Genomic DNA, 18539 nt, shown 5'->3' on the forward strand with positions numbered 1-18539 from the left:
GTGTGTATTTGCATGCGCATGTTATGAATTAATGGCGTATGTATCTTTGTTTAGTGGTTTATATGTGCCCCCATCTCTATCGCTTGCACTGATCATTATTATGAAACTAGCACTCCATCAGTTACAACAATGAGAATTCCAGTTAATCCGATCAATGGAACATTCTGCTTGTGAAATTAATGCACAAGTGGCTGAGTACTCCATAGACACATGTACCCTTAACCCTTTTGTTACCATATTTATTTTGAGATGCTCTGTGTTCCTTTCAATTAATTTTAGAGATAACAAAGAATTTAATAAAATAACTCAGTTATCATTAAACTAGTGTTAGGAACATAAATTGTAACTAAGGTTTGGTGGAAGATTTTAATTCAAGATTTATGAAAACAAGACATTTGTACTACAGAGCCAGAGCCAGTTTCAGTCAGGTTGGTATTGAAAAGGTTAATGCAGTTCTCAGGGAGATTCAGTATGACACAGAATGTGACAAGGCTGGCCCTTTGAAATACAAATACTACTCATTTATGTCAGTCGAGTGGACTGGAGCAATGTGAAATAAAGTGTCTTGCTTAAGGATACAATGCCCCACCAGGTATTGAACTCATGACCTTATGACCATGAGCTGCACTCCCTAATTACTAAACCACATGCTTTCATTATTAGTATTACTGTTGTTATTGCTTTTATTATTATTGGTAGTCTCATTAATCATGACTGAGATGGCAGAATTGTTACTACACCAGAAGAAATGTTTAGGGGTATTTTTTCTGATTTTTTACATTGAGTTCAAACCTTGCAGAGGTTGACTGATCCTTTTGGGGGTTAATAAAATAAGTACCAACTGAGCACTGGAATCAATGTAATCGACTAGCTCCTCTATATAAATTTCAGGCCTTGTGCCTATAGTAGAAAGGATTACTATTATTATTATTATTATTAAAGTGGAAAACTGGCAGAATCGTTAGCACGCAAGGTAAAATGCTTTGCGGTATTTCGTCTATCTTCGTGTTCTGAGTTCAAATTCCACTGCGGTCTACTTTGCCTTTCATCCTTTTGGGGTCAATTAAATAAGTACCAGTTACACACTGGAGTCGATGTAATCGACTTAATTCCTTCCCCACTATCTCCCCACTGAGATAGAAGGTATTAAATGGTTTTAGTTACATTGTGTTCTGTTATCAATCTGTAAGAATTCTTCAATGCAAGTGTCATCTATATAGTTATCATTAGAGTGAGTGTATATCTAATTTTTACTATCTACTGTATGTGGTTTTACTTCTTACATGTGATATAATTATTGAATATGCAAATACACATTTTGATATCGTGGCACTCCATCGGTTATGGCAACAAGGGTTGATCCGATCAATGGAACAACCTGCTTGTGAAATTAACATGCAAGTGGATGAGCACTTCACAGACTACGTTTAATGTAGTTCTCGGGGAGATTCAGCATGACACAGAGTGTGACAAGGCTGGCCTTTTGAAACACAGGTACAACAGAAACAGGAAGAAAGAGTGGGAGAAAGTTGTGGTGAAAGAGTACAGCAGGGTTCGCCATCACCCCCTGCCAGAGCCTCATGTAATTTTAGGTGCTTTAACTCAATAAACACTCACAACGCCTAGTCTGGGAATTGAAACTGCGATCCTATGACTGTCAGTCTGCTGCCTTAACCACTGGGCCATTGCACCTGCACAGTTGATGTATATCAAGTCTGAAATGTGTATACTACTCCTGATTACAAGACTGAGCTTTCAAAGTCCTCTTCGTGGCTGTACAGTTATTAACTTAGCTTCTCAAGCACATAAGCTTGAGATCAGTGCCACTGCATGTCACCCTGGGAAAGTGTTTTCTACTACAGCTTCAGCCCAGCTAAAAACTCGTGAGTGAATTTGGTAGGTGGAAACTGAAAGAAGCCTGTTACAGCTGTCTCTATCTAGCTGTCTGTGCATACATATATCATCATCATCATTGTTTAACATCTACTTTCCATGGTGGCATGGGTTGGATGGTTTGACATGGAGCTGTCCCGGTTCCAATTGTCTGTTGTGGCATGATTTCTATGGCTGGATGCCCTTCCTAACATCAGCTACTTAACAGAGTGTGCTGGGTACCTTTTACATCCCACCAGCACAGGTGCATTTACAGACCTCCAGTACAGGTACTTTTATGTGCACTGTGGCACTGCACCTGAAAGACAAGTATATATATATATATATATATATTATATATATATATATATATATATATATACTTTATTTAAAAGCAGCAGAAATATAACAAAAGCTGTTACTCAGAGTTTCACATTCCTGTTTTGTCAGACAGTTGAACATGAACGTGAAACTCTGAGTAACAGCTTTTGTTATATTTCTGTTGCTTTTAAATAAAGCATATTATTCTACCTCTGGTATTTGAGTACTCTTTTTCCACCTTTTTCACATTTATGTGCTTACTCCGGTATATATATATATATATATATATATAATATATATATTTTATATATATTGAGGCAATGAAGAAAACAGAGAGAGAAGGGCATGTTATAACAAAAGTTATATTAGTTTAATGCTTAGAAAGAAGACAAAAAAGTTTTGCTGTTTTGGACAATAGTCCTTCATCAAAAGAAAAAAAAAAATGAGTGCCTTGATGTCACATGATATTTTTAAATGAGTATCATTTTCATATAAGCAGCATCATTAATTTCCAATATTCTGTGAAAGGATGTCTGGCCATGGTGTAATAATACCTTGCTTAAAAATAGGCGATGGTTGGCAACAGGAAAGGCATCCAGCCTTAGAAAATCTACCTCAATGAACTCTGTGTGACCATAGAAAAGTGGATGATAGAATGATGATGATTTTATACTTTAGTCTCTCTAGTTAGTGGTCTTATGGTCCAAGCAGCAATGATTACTTTGATTCTGCTGTTATTATTATTATTATTATTATTGAAGGTGCATGGCTCAGTGGTTAGAGCATTGGGCTTTAAATTGTAAGTTCTATTCCTGGACTGGGCTGTGTGTTGTGTTCTTGAGCAAGACATTATTTCATGTTGCTCCAGTTCACTCGCCTGTAGAAATGAGTTGTGACAATACTGGTGCCAAGCTGTGTAGGCCTTTGCCTTTCCCTTGGATAACACTGGTGCTGTTCAGAGGGGAGGCTGGTATGCATGAATGACTGCTGGTCTTCCACAAACAGCCTTGCCTGGTCTTGAGTACCAGGGGCCAATGTAATTAACTCATTCATTCTCCTCAAAAACTGTTGGCCTTGTGCCAAAATTTGAAATCAATGTTCTTCTTATTCTCTCTTTCTCTCTCTCTCTCTTTATGTGTGTGAGTACATTTCCTTTTATGTGCACAAAGAGAGGAAAAGTCTTTATGTCAATCATGTTCAATAAACTGTAATGTTCTCTCTCTCTTTCTCTCTCTCTCACTCTCTCTATCTGTATTCTTTTATTCTTTTGTTTGTTTTAGTAATTTAACTGTAGCAAATCGACCCCAGGATTTATTCTTTGTAAGCCAAGTACTTATTATATTGGTCTCTTTTTGTTGAACTGCTAAGTTACGGGGACATAAACACACCAACATCAGTTGTCAAGCAATGGTGGTGGGACAAACACAGACATACAAACATATATATATATATATGATGACCTTCTTTCAGTTTCCATCTACCAAATCCACTCACAAGGCTTTGGTTGGCCTGAAGCTATAGTAGAAGACACTTCCACAAGGAGCCACATTGTGGAACTGAACCTGGAACCGGGTGGCTGGTAAGCAAGCTACTTACTACACAGCCACTCTTGCGCCTATAGTCACTCCTGCACCTATAAAGCCACTCCTGCATGTTATGAGCCACTCTTGCACCTATGTATGTGTATATTTCTGTGTGTTTATGTGTATGCATATTTACCTCCAGTGCCAAAATGTACAGTTGTCAAAACAGGTTCTGTGTTCAGTCAACTATGTCAAATCGCCAGTGTCCAAACCGTCACACCCAATCATCAGATTCCATCTGTAACTGCACAATTTATATTTTCACCTTCTACACAATTGTTTTGTTATACTCTAGAATGTCTAATTTTACACTCTAGTATGCACACTTATTTTATATTGCAAGCCTAAACACAATAAATGTGCAGCACCTTGCAATGGTAAGTTCTGCAAAGCATTATAGGTAGATGTGGCAGACAGAACTTGAAAACCCATATGGATGTGTGTGTATGTGTGTGTGTGTGTGCGTGTGTGTATATATATATATATATATATACACACACACGCATATATATATATATATATATATATATATATATATGTATGTGTTTGAGGGTGAATGGCCTAGATTGCTAGATTGTGGTTTCAATTCCTAGACTGGGTGATGCGCTGTGTTCTTGAGCAAAATGCTTCATGTTGTGTTGCCTGCAATCACTTCAACACCTGACGCATGGTACACAATGCACCTGTTCAGATAACATCGATTTGTTGGAGAGAGTGAGCTAATGTGTAGCACAAGAATTTGATCACTATAAACGAATCATTTATGCAGGTCATTTGGCAGAAACGTTAGCACGCTGGGTGAAATGCTTAGCGGTATTTCGTCTGCCTCTACGTTCTGAGTTCAAATTCCGCCAAGGTCGATTTAGCATTTCATCCTTTCGGGGTCAATAAATTAAGTAACAGTTACACACTGAGGTCGATGTAATCGACTTAATCCATTTGCCTGTCCTTGTTTGTCCTCTCTGTGTTTAGCCCCTTGTGGGTAGTAACGAAACAGGTATTTCATCTGCTGAGGTCGACTTAGCCTTTCATCCTTCCGGGGTTAATAAATTAAGTACCAGTTACACACTGGGGTTGATGTAATCGACTTAATCCTTTTGTCTGTCCTTGTTTGTCCCCTCTATGTTTAGCCCCTTGTGGGCAATAGAGAAATAAAAAAAGCTGTCGTCTTTGATGGGAGAGTTCATCATGTGTATGTGTGTGTGTGTATTTGCAAATATATATATATATATATATATATATATATATATATATATATAGATATATATATATATATGTGAGCATGCATGTGTTGGCTTGTTTGTTTACATTTGTGGTCATTTGTATGAAAATTACACCAAGCAGTATTGCTGTCATCTGTTTCCCTTGTCAAAATTTCATGCAATCATTTTGTGTCTTTCAAAGATGTGTAGATTAAAAGATCCCTTATTCGAAAAACAAGTAAGGATTAGTGTTAGGAAGGGTATCCAACCTATAAAACAATATCTCAAGTAATATATTTGTCCGACACCTGTGGGCATAGAAAAACATATGTAAAAACAAGTAGAATGAAAGGAATGTATATAAACGTGTGTGTGTGTGTGTGTGTGCACATATTTGTGTGTGTTTACATATACATACACAAACATATATACACATACATACACAGCATCACATGCATATGCACATAGACATACACATATATACATACATACATACATACATACATACATACATACATACATAAATATCTATGGTATATGTGTTGTTTGCATTTTGTATGTGTGTATGTAAAGAAGCAGCTAACACTACAGATGGGAAATATTTGTGTGTGTATATATATGTGTGTGTGCATATATAAATACACACACACATATATATATGCACACACACATGAACACACACATAAACATATATACAAACATGTGTGTATATATATATATACACACACACACACACACATATATATATGCCCACACACATAAATATATATACATACATACATGTGTGTGTATATATATATGCATGTATGTACACATAAAATATATATATGTATATGTATGTATATATAATATATATCCATATGCATATACACATGTGTGTATGTATATAGATACACAGACAGCACATGCACACATACACATATATACATATATATATCTATATATAAATATATATCCATATCTGTGGTGTATGCATTATCTGTGTTGTGTGGGTGTGTGTGTGTATGTGTGTGTGTGTGTCAGTGTGTATCTAAAGAAGCAACTACCGCTACAGATAGGATAGAGGATGCATGCTGCAAATAGAGCATGACTAATGTCATATTGAGGGACAAAGTACAACTACAGGTACGACAAGAGGAAGTAAAGAAAGACTCACTTGGTGAATCGTCCACTTGAAGTGTGCAGGTGATACGCTGGAATCCGACTTGAGGCACAAAAGCAAAAGTGGAGGAAGAAATTGTTCAGTTGTAGGCGAATAAGTTTACAAAATGTGTATGTTACAGAAGAACAAACTAAACCCTGCTGTTTCCTATGGAAAGTTGTAACCTGCAGAACATGCACAATATATTTCTTTACTACCCACAAGGGGCTAAACACAGACAGGACAAACAAGGACAGACAAACAGATTGAGTCGATTACATCGACCCCAGTGTGTAACTGGTACTTAATTTATCGACCCCGAAAGGATGAAAGGGAAAGTCGACCTCGGCGGAATATGAACCCAGAATGTGACGGCAGTTGAAATACGGCTACGCATTCTGCCAGCTTGCCGCCTTAGAACATGCACAATAGATATATGTGTGTGTGTGTGTACAAACATATATTTGTATAAATGTTTACGTACATGTGCATGTGTGTGTGTATATATATATATATATATATATATATATATATATATATATGTATATATATACATAGAATAAAAGTATGTACCAGGAAAACAGAAAATAGGACAAAAGAAAACACAACAGGGACAGGAATATATATATATGTTTTCATTCATCAATTGTTTATTGAAGTGCTGCAGCTTTGGTACATTAACAACATGACTGTTCACTTCAGGGTGTCAATAGACTTAACAGTAATTATATATATATATATAAGAAACAAGTTTAAAATATTGGTCATTACATATTTTTCCTTTATTGGAGCAAATTTGGCTAACAGTTGTTTCCAGCGGTCATTATAGATACATTACTGATAAGTTTACTCAATTGATCTATTGATCTATTGAAGAAACTTGAATGACCTAAAAAAATTAATGGTACTTTCATCAGAGCCATTTCTGGTTACAACAAGCAGAGCACTTATATATATGTATAAAATTTCAGCTTTCATTTTACTGTAATGTATTTACAGTTTAAGTAATACTGAAGGGTCCTGAAAAGCTTGAAATAGTACTATGTATGATTACCACTAACTAGAAACTGTAATAACTTTGTCATAGAGAATATATATATATACATAAACACACATACATACATACATACATACATACATACATACATACATACATATATATATATATATATATATGGTCCAACCCATGCTAGCATGGAAAGCGGACGTTAAACGATGATGATGATGATGATGATATATATATATATATATATATATATATATATATATATCATCATCATCATCATCATCATCGTTTAACATATATATATATATATGTTCATACATGTGAAATCTTCATATCCTTTTCATCTTCCTTGATTTTGAATTCGAATTTCTAAGCTGGTCTCATGTTGCAAAGAGATAGTTACTTTGCTTGGTATTAATGGCCATTTAGAAGGCATCATGCATGTTTGAAGAACTTTAGTTGAAGTTTCGTGAAAATCCATTTTAATGTCGGATGTTGGTCAGAGCATGTGTGTTTATGAATGTAAGCCTGTTTGACTATGTGAAGGATATAGAAGATAACAACCAGAATATTCAGTGAAGGCTTACAAAATCATTTGTAGTTAATGCTATAACAATTGGCTGCTGGAAGATTCTTTCACAAGGTAGAGGCTCACTGAAAACTGCTAATACCCTGTATACAAACACTATGAATGTTTTCCCTGTCTCTAAATTACTGATCCATTCTATGAATAAAATACACACGCACACACACACACACACAACACACACACACACACACACACATACACACACACACAAAAATGCAGGGAACATTACATGAATTCCCTCCAGGCTCTAATTAACTTGCATTTAATTTTTCTGTAATGTTGCTCTTCATAATATATCTAACAGAGTTAGAGGTTAAATCATACTGAAGATTCCTAAAAGGGATGAAATAGTACAATATACATGATTATCACTAACTAGAAATAGTAGGAATAGTAGGAACAAAAAAAAATTTACATATATAGTCATACATATGAACTCTTTGTATCTTTTTCATACTCCTTGCTTTTGAATTTAGATTACTAATCCTACTTTCCACCGTGAAGAGTTAATCACTTTCCTTTGTATTTATGTCTATCCAGAGGAAACCATGCATATATTAAAGGCTTGAAATGCCAAAGACTTTTTCCATTCTTCTCAAGCGTTAAACTAATACACCTCCTTGTTGTTCCTTCACTTGTTTTTGTCTTTTGTTTTCTGTAAATTTGAACAATATATTACACATGCTCACATGGCCACCCCACTTTGATCCTGCCTGACTGAACTTCCTACTCTCTTGGACTTCCATCTTAAATATCATTTCGAACTTTTGGTACCTTTCCTCATCCACCTAACCATCTTTCCACCCAGATTACCATTGGATCTTAGTACTCTTTCGGACTCTACCTCCACGGATCTTTCATTGATATATATATATATATATTCTTTTACTTGTTTCAGTCATTTGACTGTGGCCATGCTGGAACACTGCCTTTAGTTGAACAAATCAATCCCAGTACTTATTCTATCAGTCTCTTATGCCAAACCGTTAAGTTACAGGATCATGAAGACACCAACATCAATTATCAAGCAATGGTGGTGGTGTTGGTGGTGGTGGGGGCAACATAGTCATGCAAATACATACACACACACTTATATGATGGGCTTCTTTCAATTTCCATCTACCAGATCTGCTCACAAGGCTTTGGTTGGCCTGAGGCTATAGTAGAAGGTGCCATGCAGTGAGACTGAACCCAGAACCATGTTGTTGCGAAGCATCTTACCACACAGCCCCTCCTGCACCTATATATATATATATATATATATATATAATATATATATATATAATAATAATAATAATAATAATAAATAAATGTGCCCTTTAAAAGCCTAGCTAGGCTCATGGGCCCGGTTTCCTGGTTTCTATGGCGTATGTGTTCTCCAGCTGGACAAGACGCCAGTCCATCGCAGCATTACTCATTTTTGCCAGCTGAGTGGACTGTAGCAATGTGAATTGAAGTGTTTTGCTCAAGAACACAACGTGTTGCCTGGTCCAGGAATCGAAACCACAATCTTACGATCATGATGCTGACACCCTAACCACTAAGCCATGCGCCTCCACACACACATACACATATATATCAATGAATAAAAGGTTAAACTACTGTCTTTACTTTTATATTTGTCATGCTATATATAGTATAGTATGAAGTTTCACATCTAATGAACTAAATGTATGTATATTAGTGGTAATGTGGCAATTTTTATTATACAAGATTTGTAAACCATTACAAAGCTTCTTGATGTTTACATTCTTTTACAATTCTGTGACGAGTAATCATTAATGTATTTGACCACTCATAAAAAAGAAATTCACTTCATCCAACTGCGATGATATTTAAGTTGACAATGATGAAATTAAAGTCGATGACAACAACATAATTGAAACTGACAATAACAAAATTGAGTCTAATGACAACTTAATTTGAGACTGACACTGATGAGGCAGAGGTTGATATTGTCGAATATGAGGTAAGAATCCTGTACCAATATATATACATATATATATATACTTTATTTAAAATCAGCAGAAATTCAACAAAACCTGTTACTCGGAGTTTCACGTTCCCGTTTGTCGGACAGTTTTTTTTAACAAAACTGTCTGATGAACGGGAACGTGAAACTCTGAGTAACAGGTTTTGTTGAATTTCTGCTGCTTTTAAATAAAGCATATTACTCTACCCCTGGTATTTGAGTACTCTTTTTTCCACCTTGTTTCACATTTATGTGTTTACTCCGGTATATATATATATATATATATATATATATATATATAAATACACATATAGGTATGTATGTGTGTATGTGTATATGTATGTATGTATATATGTGAAGGTACATCACTTAGTGGTTAGAGTATTTGGCTCATGAGTGTAAGATCGTGAGTTCAATTCTTGGCAGTGCATTGCATTCTTCAGCAAGACAATTTATTTTTTGTTGCTCCAGTCCACACATCTGGCACTGTAATTGAAAGGGGCCAGCCTAGTCACATTCCATCATATTGAATCTCCCTGAGAACTATATTAAAGGCATGTGTGACTGTAGAGTACTCAGCCATTCGCACGTTAATTTCACAAGCAGGCTGTTTGGTTGATTGGATCAAATAGAACACTTGTCATCATGACCAACAGGACAGAATGCCAGTATATATGCATGTTTGTGTGTGTGTGTGTGGTAAGTAGCTTCTTTACCAACCACATGGTTCCAGGTTCAGTCCCACTGCATGGCACCTTGGGGAAGTGTCTTCTACTATAGCTTTGGGCTGACCAAAGCCTTGTGAGTGGATTTGGTACATGGAAACTGAAAGAAGCCTGTTGTATGTATATATATGAGTATGTGTGTGTGTATGTGTGTGTGTGTATGTGTTTGTCCCCTAACATCACTTGACAGCCAATGCTGGTGTGTTTACGTCCCTGTAACTTAGTGGTTTGGCAAAAGAGACCAATAGAATAAGTACTAGGCTTACAAAGAATAAGTCCTGGGGTTGATTTGCTCAACTAAAGGCAGTGCTCCAGCATGGCCGCAGTCAAATGACTGAAGCAAGTAAAAGAATAAAAGGATATATATGTATATACACATACACAAAATCATCCAGCAGTTTTATGACAGTGTTACTATCCACAATGGAAATTCACGGACCCTTTCATAGTTCAAACTGGTGTAAGGCAAAGTTACATACTGTCACCAATGCTATTTTTGCTAGTAATAGACTGGATCTTGAATGAGAAAACATCAGGAAGTGACAATGGGATCAGGTGGGCAGTCACGAAGCAACTGGAAGGTTTCTGTTATGCAGATGATATAAGACTGCTTTTACATAACCACTAAGAAATGCAATCCAAGGCCACAAATTTGGCTGAAGAAGCTATAAAAACCGGCCTCCAAGAGAACCAGAACAAGATGGAAATTTTGAGGCTGAACACCTTTCATCAGGAACCAATTCAAATAGGTACTCTTTATGACTTTCGTAACCTTCAGGTTTCTGACACATATAGAAAAACGGCCTTGACATTAGAATTGAAGATGCAGAGTTTTGTTTTGAGGGAAATGACTATGGAGTTCCACTTTAGTTGAAGACTGTTGAAAGCAAGCCAGGCCTTTCCAATCCTGGGCTTCACATCCTCCAACGTTCTGTCTGTCTTTGAGACAATTTTTCCAAGATGCGCAATCTTTTCAGCCATCAGAAGAGCTTCAGTACCTATTTGTGTGTTTTGTCTGTTATTTCCAGCAAGCAGACATACTTAGTATGTCCTTTGATTAAATTTAATCCTTCAGCTATTTAATGCTTTTTGGGCCTGCAATCACCTATATTAATATTATTAATCATTTTTAATTGCTACATTAGATAATAGTAGAGTCAATAATATTTTCCAAATATTTTCTCCTAAATTATTTGCTATATATATATATATATATATATATATATATATATATATATATATATATATATATATATATATATGTGCATGGCCTAGTGCTAGATCATAGGTTTGATTCCCTGACTGGGCGGTGTGTTTTGTTCTTGAGCAAAACACTTCATTTCACATTCGACTAGCGGAGATTGTTGGCCTGCTCACCCAGCCAGTGGGGTGGCAGCATTTGAAAGCTAAAACAATGCAAAAAAAGTGCATTGTGGAGTGTATTGTAACAACATCTGATAGCCTGGTTGATCACGTGATATATACATACACACACACGCACACACATATACATATACATACATACATACATACACATATATATATATATATATATATATATATATATATATATAATATATATATATATATATACATATTCTTTTATTCTTTTACTTGTTTCAGTCATTTGACTGTGGCCATGCTGGAGCACCGCCTTTAGTTGAACAAGTTGCCCCAGGACTTATTCTTTGTAGGCCTAGTATTTCTTCTATCAGTGTCTTTTGCCAAACTACTAAGTTATGGAGATGTAAATACAACAGCGTTGGTTGTCAAGTGATGGTGGGAGGACAAACACAGACACACATATAACAGGCTTCTTCCAGTTTCTGTCTACCAAATCCATTCACAAGGCTTTGGTTGGCCAGAGGCTGTAGTAGAAGACACTTGCCCAAGGTGCCATGCAGTGGGGCTGAACCCGGAACCATGTGGTTAGTAAGCAAGCTACTTACTGCACAGCCATGTCTGCACTGCATATATATATAAAGAATGAATTCACTGAGATAGAATGGAAAGCTGCTGAAGTTGCGTCCAGTAACATTAAATATCTGTGCTGTATATTGACTACTGACTGGCAAGATAGGGGATATGAATAGAGAAAAAATCTAAAAATCTTTTCAACACAAACACACTTAAAAAAAAAGCCACCTCCATTAGCATGTTCAAATTGAAAATTTAAAATCAAATCATGATCTGAAATCTTACTACTTGAAGGATAATATTATATTTCAATAGGTGGTATTTAATTATAAAGTTGAAAGTTAATTATTTCAGTAAGCCTGTCATAATGCTGGATTATTTTGAAAATGTAAACACAACGCAGAATATGTTGTTGTCAGAAATATGGTTTCTTTCAATTATAAAAAAACAAAGAGTATACAAAACCACATATGACTTCCCTACTAAACCTTGCCCTGGGCTTGAAATTCACAGCACACACATGCGCAATCGCACACACATATGCGCACAATCACACACATACACACTATAGCAACGGGTTGTGTATACAGCATGGGTTTATAATGTCACTACACAGTAAATATCAGCATTGCAAGTAAATATCAATTGATGATGTTACATGCAAAAGCAAACACAACTGCATAAGCAGGATTCGATTCTGCTATAAAACAAACATGCTTGTGATCACATACAATCTCAGGAATTTATATATACACACAGTTCATAAGTACAGAACAGACATGCACAGCACACTACTGGCTGGCTATAAGCATAATGCACATTTAATACTGCATATTTTGTCAATGACAGGAGAAGTGATTTAAAAGTACAAGTTAATCTGTTTGTTCTGGATATAGATCACAGAGACATACTGCTACGATATCTATAGTTCTGTCTTTGCATGACCCAATTGGCAATGATTGGAATTATTTCAGCTGTTTTATTTAAATACAACCATGAACGATCAAAGTTGCTAGCTATTGCTGTAGTTTAAAGCTTAGTTCAAGCCTGGGGAATACATTAATTGAAGCCAGTATGCATCCATAGTTACAGATGCTCCAGGCCAGCCAAGAAAGCCCTGAAGCTAAATGAAAAGATTCATTAATCCGTGTTAAAAATTTGGGCCTCAGAGTGATTATTTTTATAGTTAAATGATTTAATATCCTTCCTGTTGTATCCTCAAGGGGTACAATGCAATCTTAGCAAAAGTGGTAATGTTTGAAATGATGACTTGTGGTTCACAATTCACTTGGCTTTTCTCCTTTTTGGTATGGCTTGGAGCTGTCTTGGGTAAACTGCAGCCTGTGGGACTTTTGAAAAATTACGTAGAATTATTTTGCTACTGTGGCTCCATCTGATGATGAGCTATGTCTCATGCAGCCTGCTTTTTGAGAATCATTGCTTATGCATGGTTTAGAGGAAGGAGCTGTTTTTATGACCTCTGTAGGCCCTCCAAAACCAGTAAAATTATTATGGTTGATGTTCTTTTTGAATAACTATAGGTAAAACAAATGCAAGGAGGGAATTCCAGAGTGTTGATGTTCTGAGAAAGATGACAGGACATGATTCTGAAACCATTATGCAAATTGGTTCCTAGTTTCATGAATGATGGCATGGACTTCCTAAACCACATTCCAGAGAGGGTAGAGACAAAGACAATTCTAGTTAGTTTCAATGTGACCAGCCTCTGTACAAATATCTCCCAAATATTCTACTGAAAGCAGTAGAATTCTGGACAGACAAATACCCTCAAAGAATTCAAGAGATATTCCCAAAAGAATTTATACTGAAAGAATCGTGATTGGTGCCAGTAAACAACTACTTCTTTGATAACTAATAATACCTTCAAATAAAAGATATGGCAATGGTCATAAAAGTTGCATTCATATTTGCAACACTAGTGATAGGATTCCTTGAAGAAAAAAAGATCTATGCCTGGTCTGGAATTACTTTTGATCAGCGTTTCCAATCCTATTTAAAAGAAAATTGGAAAAGATTCCCAAAAGACTACTTCATATTTAAGAATAGAAGGAAAACTTTACAAGACCTACTGAAATTGATAAATAGCATTCATGAATCAATCCAATTCACAAGGAAATTAAATGAACGGGAATGTTCTTTTTTGGATATTTTGGTAATTAAGGAAAATGAGACTGTTACAGTCAACCTCTTCTGCAAGGATACAGGCATACACCAATATTTAGATTTTAAATATTGTCACCCATTAAAAAGAATATCCCATTTAATGCAAGGTGGATAGTTCAATAGTTACAGACACAAACAGATGAAAGAGATGACTGGTAGAACTAAATATATTCCTTCAGAAATAAAAATACCTATAAAACTTTGCAAATTAAGCCATAAAAAACAAAACAAAACAAAAAAGATCACAATCTCTCTCTTACAATGAAACTCTTACAATGAGGAGGATGGCAAAAGCAAAAACATAAATATTTCATTTGTAATCATTCATAATCCTAGTAAACATAACGTCTTATACATTATTTACATTTGATGGATATTTGTCCTTATCTTGTTTGTTGTTAACACAACGTTTCAGCTGATATACCCTCCAGCCTTCATCAGGTGTCTTGGGGAAATTTCAAACCTGGGTTCTCATTCCTAAGGTATTTTTTGATGTTATTATTATTATTATTATTATTATTACTACTATTATTCAGGTCACTGCCTGGAATTGAACTCAGAACCTTGGGGTTAGTAGCCTGCACTCTTAACCACTACACCATATGCCACAAGACACCTGATGAAGGCTGGAGGGTATATCAGCCAAAACATGTTAACAACAAAGATGAGGACAAATATCGTCAAGTGTAAATAATGTACATAATTCCTCATCTCTTAAATACAGAACTGTATAACGTCTTATGTTTGGCCAAATGATACCCGCAAATTCTACACTGTTGAAAACTCTCCCCAACATAAAGAATCACAAATTATTACCAGCCAAAGACAACTACCAAATCTTAAAAGACTCTTAACAAAGGCAAAATTTACAGCAGAAGGAGAAATAATGCAGGTAACAAGATGTGGAGACCTTCATTGTAGGATGTGTGAATTAACTGGACAGAGCAAAAGCAAAATACATAAGAATGGGGAGGAATTAAAAGGTTAATGCAAATATGAATTGCAAAACAAAAGTTCTCATGTACTGCTTTACATGGCCACAATGCAGTGAAAATTACATCAGCTAAACAGGACCAAAATTAATAGATCAGGTTAGGACACAGGTTAGCAAGAAATCAAAGAACTGTTTTATGTAGTGAGCATCTAGACATTTACTCTTTTATCCTTTTACTTGTTTCAGTCAATTGACTGTGGCCAATAGTCGAGCAAATTGACCCCAGGACTTATTCTTTGTAAGCCTAGTACTTATTCTATCATTCTCTTTTGCTGAACCACTAAGTTACGGGGACTTAAACACACCAGCATCGGTTGTCAAGCGATGTTGGGAGGGGGACAAACACAGACACATACATATATATACATATAGATATATATGACAGGCTTCTTTTCAGTTTTCGTCTACCAAATCCACTCACAAGACTTTGGTCGGCCCGAGGCCATAGTAGAAGACACTTGCTCAAGGTGCCACGCAGTGGGACTGAACCCGGAACCATGTGGCTGGTAAGCAAGCTACTTACCACACAGCCATTCCTGTGCCATTTGTGAAAATGGAAAATTCAAAATATTTCCTTAATTTTTTTTTTTTTCAAAATAAAAGAAAATAATCAACTACAAAAAGCAAATGAAGAATATTTCATAAGAATTCTGAAATGGAAACTAAACCAGAAATAGTCAACACAACTAAAACCACTACCTTATAACACGTATTTGAAAAGCCGAAAAAGTGAAAGGCATTTACACAACATGAAACTTCTTCTCATAGGCTTGTGTCATTCTGTTTTCTCTCAATGATTTTTTTTTTAATGTTAGTAATTTTTACTGTAAGGAAATCTTTCTCCAAACATGTGTGTATGTGTGTGTCTATATATCTGTGTCTACTTTTGTGCTTCCCAGAAAATTGCTGAGCTACAAGCAATGACATTGCTGTCATTTCCCTTGTCAACAAATTCTCCGTTAACATTAAAGGTGTGTGAACAATGCCTTACTTGAAAAACAGGTAAAGTGTTAGTGACATGAAGAGTATCTGGCTGTAAAATAATGCCTCACAAATATATTCATCTAACCCATAGTAGCATAGAAAAAAAAACATGTAAAATCAAGCAAACTACACACACAAATATATATACATATATATATATCATCATCATCATCATCATCGTGTAACGTCTGCTTTCCATGCTAGCATGGGTTGGACGATTTGACTGAGGTCTGGTGAACCAGATGGCTGCACCAGACACCAATCTGATCTGGCAGAGTTTCTACAGCTGGATGCCCTTCCTAACGCCAACCACTCTGAGAGTGTAGTGGGTGCTTTTACGTGTCACCGGCACGAGGGCCAGTCAGGTGGTACTGGCAATGGCCATGCTCAAATGGTGCTTTTTATGTGCCACCTGCACAGGAGCCAGTTCACACTATGTGGAAATCCTTACGCTAGAAGAAGATCCGCTATGGATATATATATATATATATATATATATATATGTATGTATGTATGTATATATGTATATGTATGTATGTATGTACATATATATATACATATATATATATGTATGTATATATATATGTATGTATGTATGATGGACTCTCCTGTTGAAAACGATGTATGAGTGTTCAGCTTTTGCTGAATGACCTGCACAAATGATTTGTTTATAGTGATCAAGTGTTTGTGCCACACATCAGCTCACTCTCTCCAACAAATCGATGTTCTCTGAACAGGTGCACTGTGTACCATGTGTCTATGTCAAAGTGATTGCAGAGTGACATAAAATGAAGTGTTTTGCTCAAGAACACAATGTACCACCCAGTCTAGGAATTGAAACCACGATCTCATGATCATAAGTGCAACACCCTAACCACTAGGCCATGCACTGTCACATATATATGTGTGTGTGTGTGTGTATACATGCATACTTACAAGGGGGTGCTGAAAAATTCCTGGATTTAAGGGTATCACGAAAGGCCTGGTTGAAGACCCAACCTTCTGAGTTCTTTAACAGAGCTTAGAAAAGCTAAAGGACTGCTGCAATTAGTGTGTGAATCTGAGAAGAGTAAATGTTGAATAAAATAATTATAATTAACTGATCATTCCTGTATTTTCTTGTACTCAAAACCATGAACTTTTCAGCATACCCTTGTGTGTGTGTGTATATATATCTTTATGAAAAATATATTCTGAATTAATTAAGCAAGTATAGTTCCATTCTAAAAAAAAAAAATGATCTTGTGCTTCGTCAAAAGAAAGTTTAATTATTAAAACACAGACCTCAGTAAACCAAGAACCAATGTCTTAAATATCAGAGGTTGAGATAGAAAAGATGAGTTGTTTCGTTAAGTATTCTGCCAGCTTAGCTAATCTACTGCTTAAATACAGTATAGAATTTAAACAAAATGTAGCATACGATATCCTTTTGATAAATGATCTTGTTGTACAAGCAAATTGGGTGTGACTTGCTTTTAGTAGCCAATTTACATTTCATATGTTTGCTATATAATGTAAAGTGACATTAATAGTTTTTCTCAACTGTAGTTTAGACAGTGGGTTTACAATATTTCTACAGACCTGGTACTTGCTAAAAGATAACCTGTATAGGCCATGTTTAAACCATTTCATGGTGTGTGTTTCTAGTTTCATTGTATTGTCTAGATTTAACTGATGGGGAAAAAGGGTTTATTTTTTCTTGTTGTTATTTTTTGTCAATGAATGGATACCCTTTTGTTATCAAAAACAAGAAGATCAAAGCGAGAGGTATGCTTGTTGTGATACACTTGTGATATGATTTGCAGTGCAGCTCAGTGCAGTGAAATTAATACTTGAGATGTGATTAATTGCAAGAGAAAAACAGTGGAATGCCATAAAAAAAAGAACAAAAAAAGCAGACAATTATACAATTATCCAGTTCAGTGAAGGTTGAGGTTTAACAGTATCAAGAGACAATGGGTAGAATGACTTACAATATTTAGTTAAATTTCTTTGTATTCTAAGTTCAAGAAATACTGAAGTTGATTTTACTTTTCTTCTTATTTATGT

General features: G+C 35.6%; 1 protein-coding gene across 1 annotated transcript in view; it reads right to left on the minus strand.

Moving 5' to 3' along the window:
* The window catches only part of LOC115213221 (UPF0705 protein C11orf49 homolog), a 63807-nt gene that overhangs the window by 15413 nt on the left and 29855 nt on the right, over positions 1 to 18539 (minus strand). The window contains exon 5 of the mRNA XM_029782155.2: positions 6135 to 6182. Within this exon, the coding sequence (XP_029638015.1) occupies positions 6135 to 6182 (48 nt within the window). The remainder of the gene's footprint in view (positions 1 to 6134; positions 6183 to 18539) is intronic.

This window comes from Octopus sinensis, linkage group LG6, assembly GCF_006345805.1.
Source record: "Octopus sinensis linkage group LG6, ASM634580v1, whole genome shotgun sequence".
NCBI lineage: Eukaryota > Metazoa > Mollusca > Cephalopoda > Octopoda > Octopodidae > Octopus > Octopus sinensis.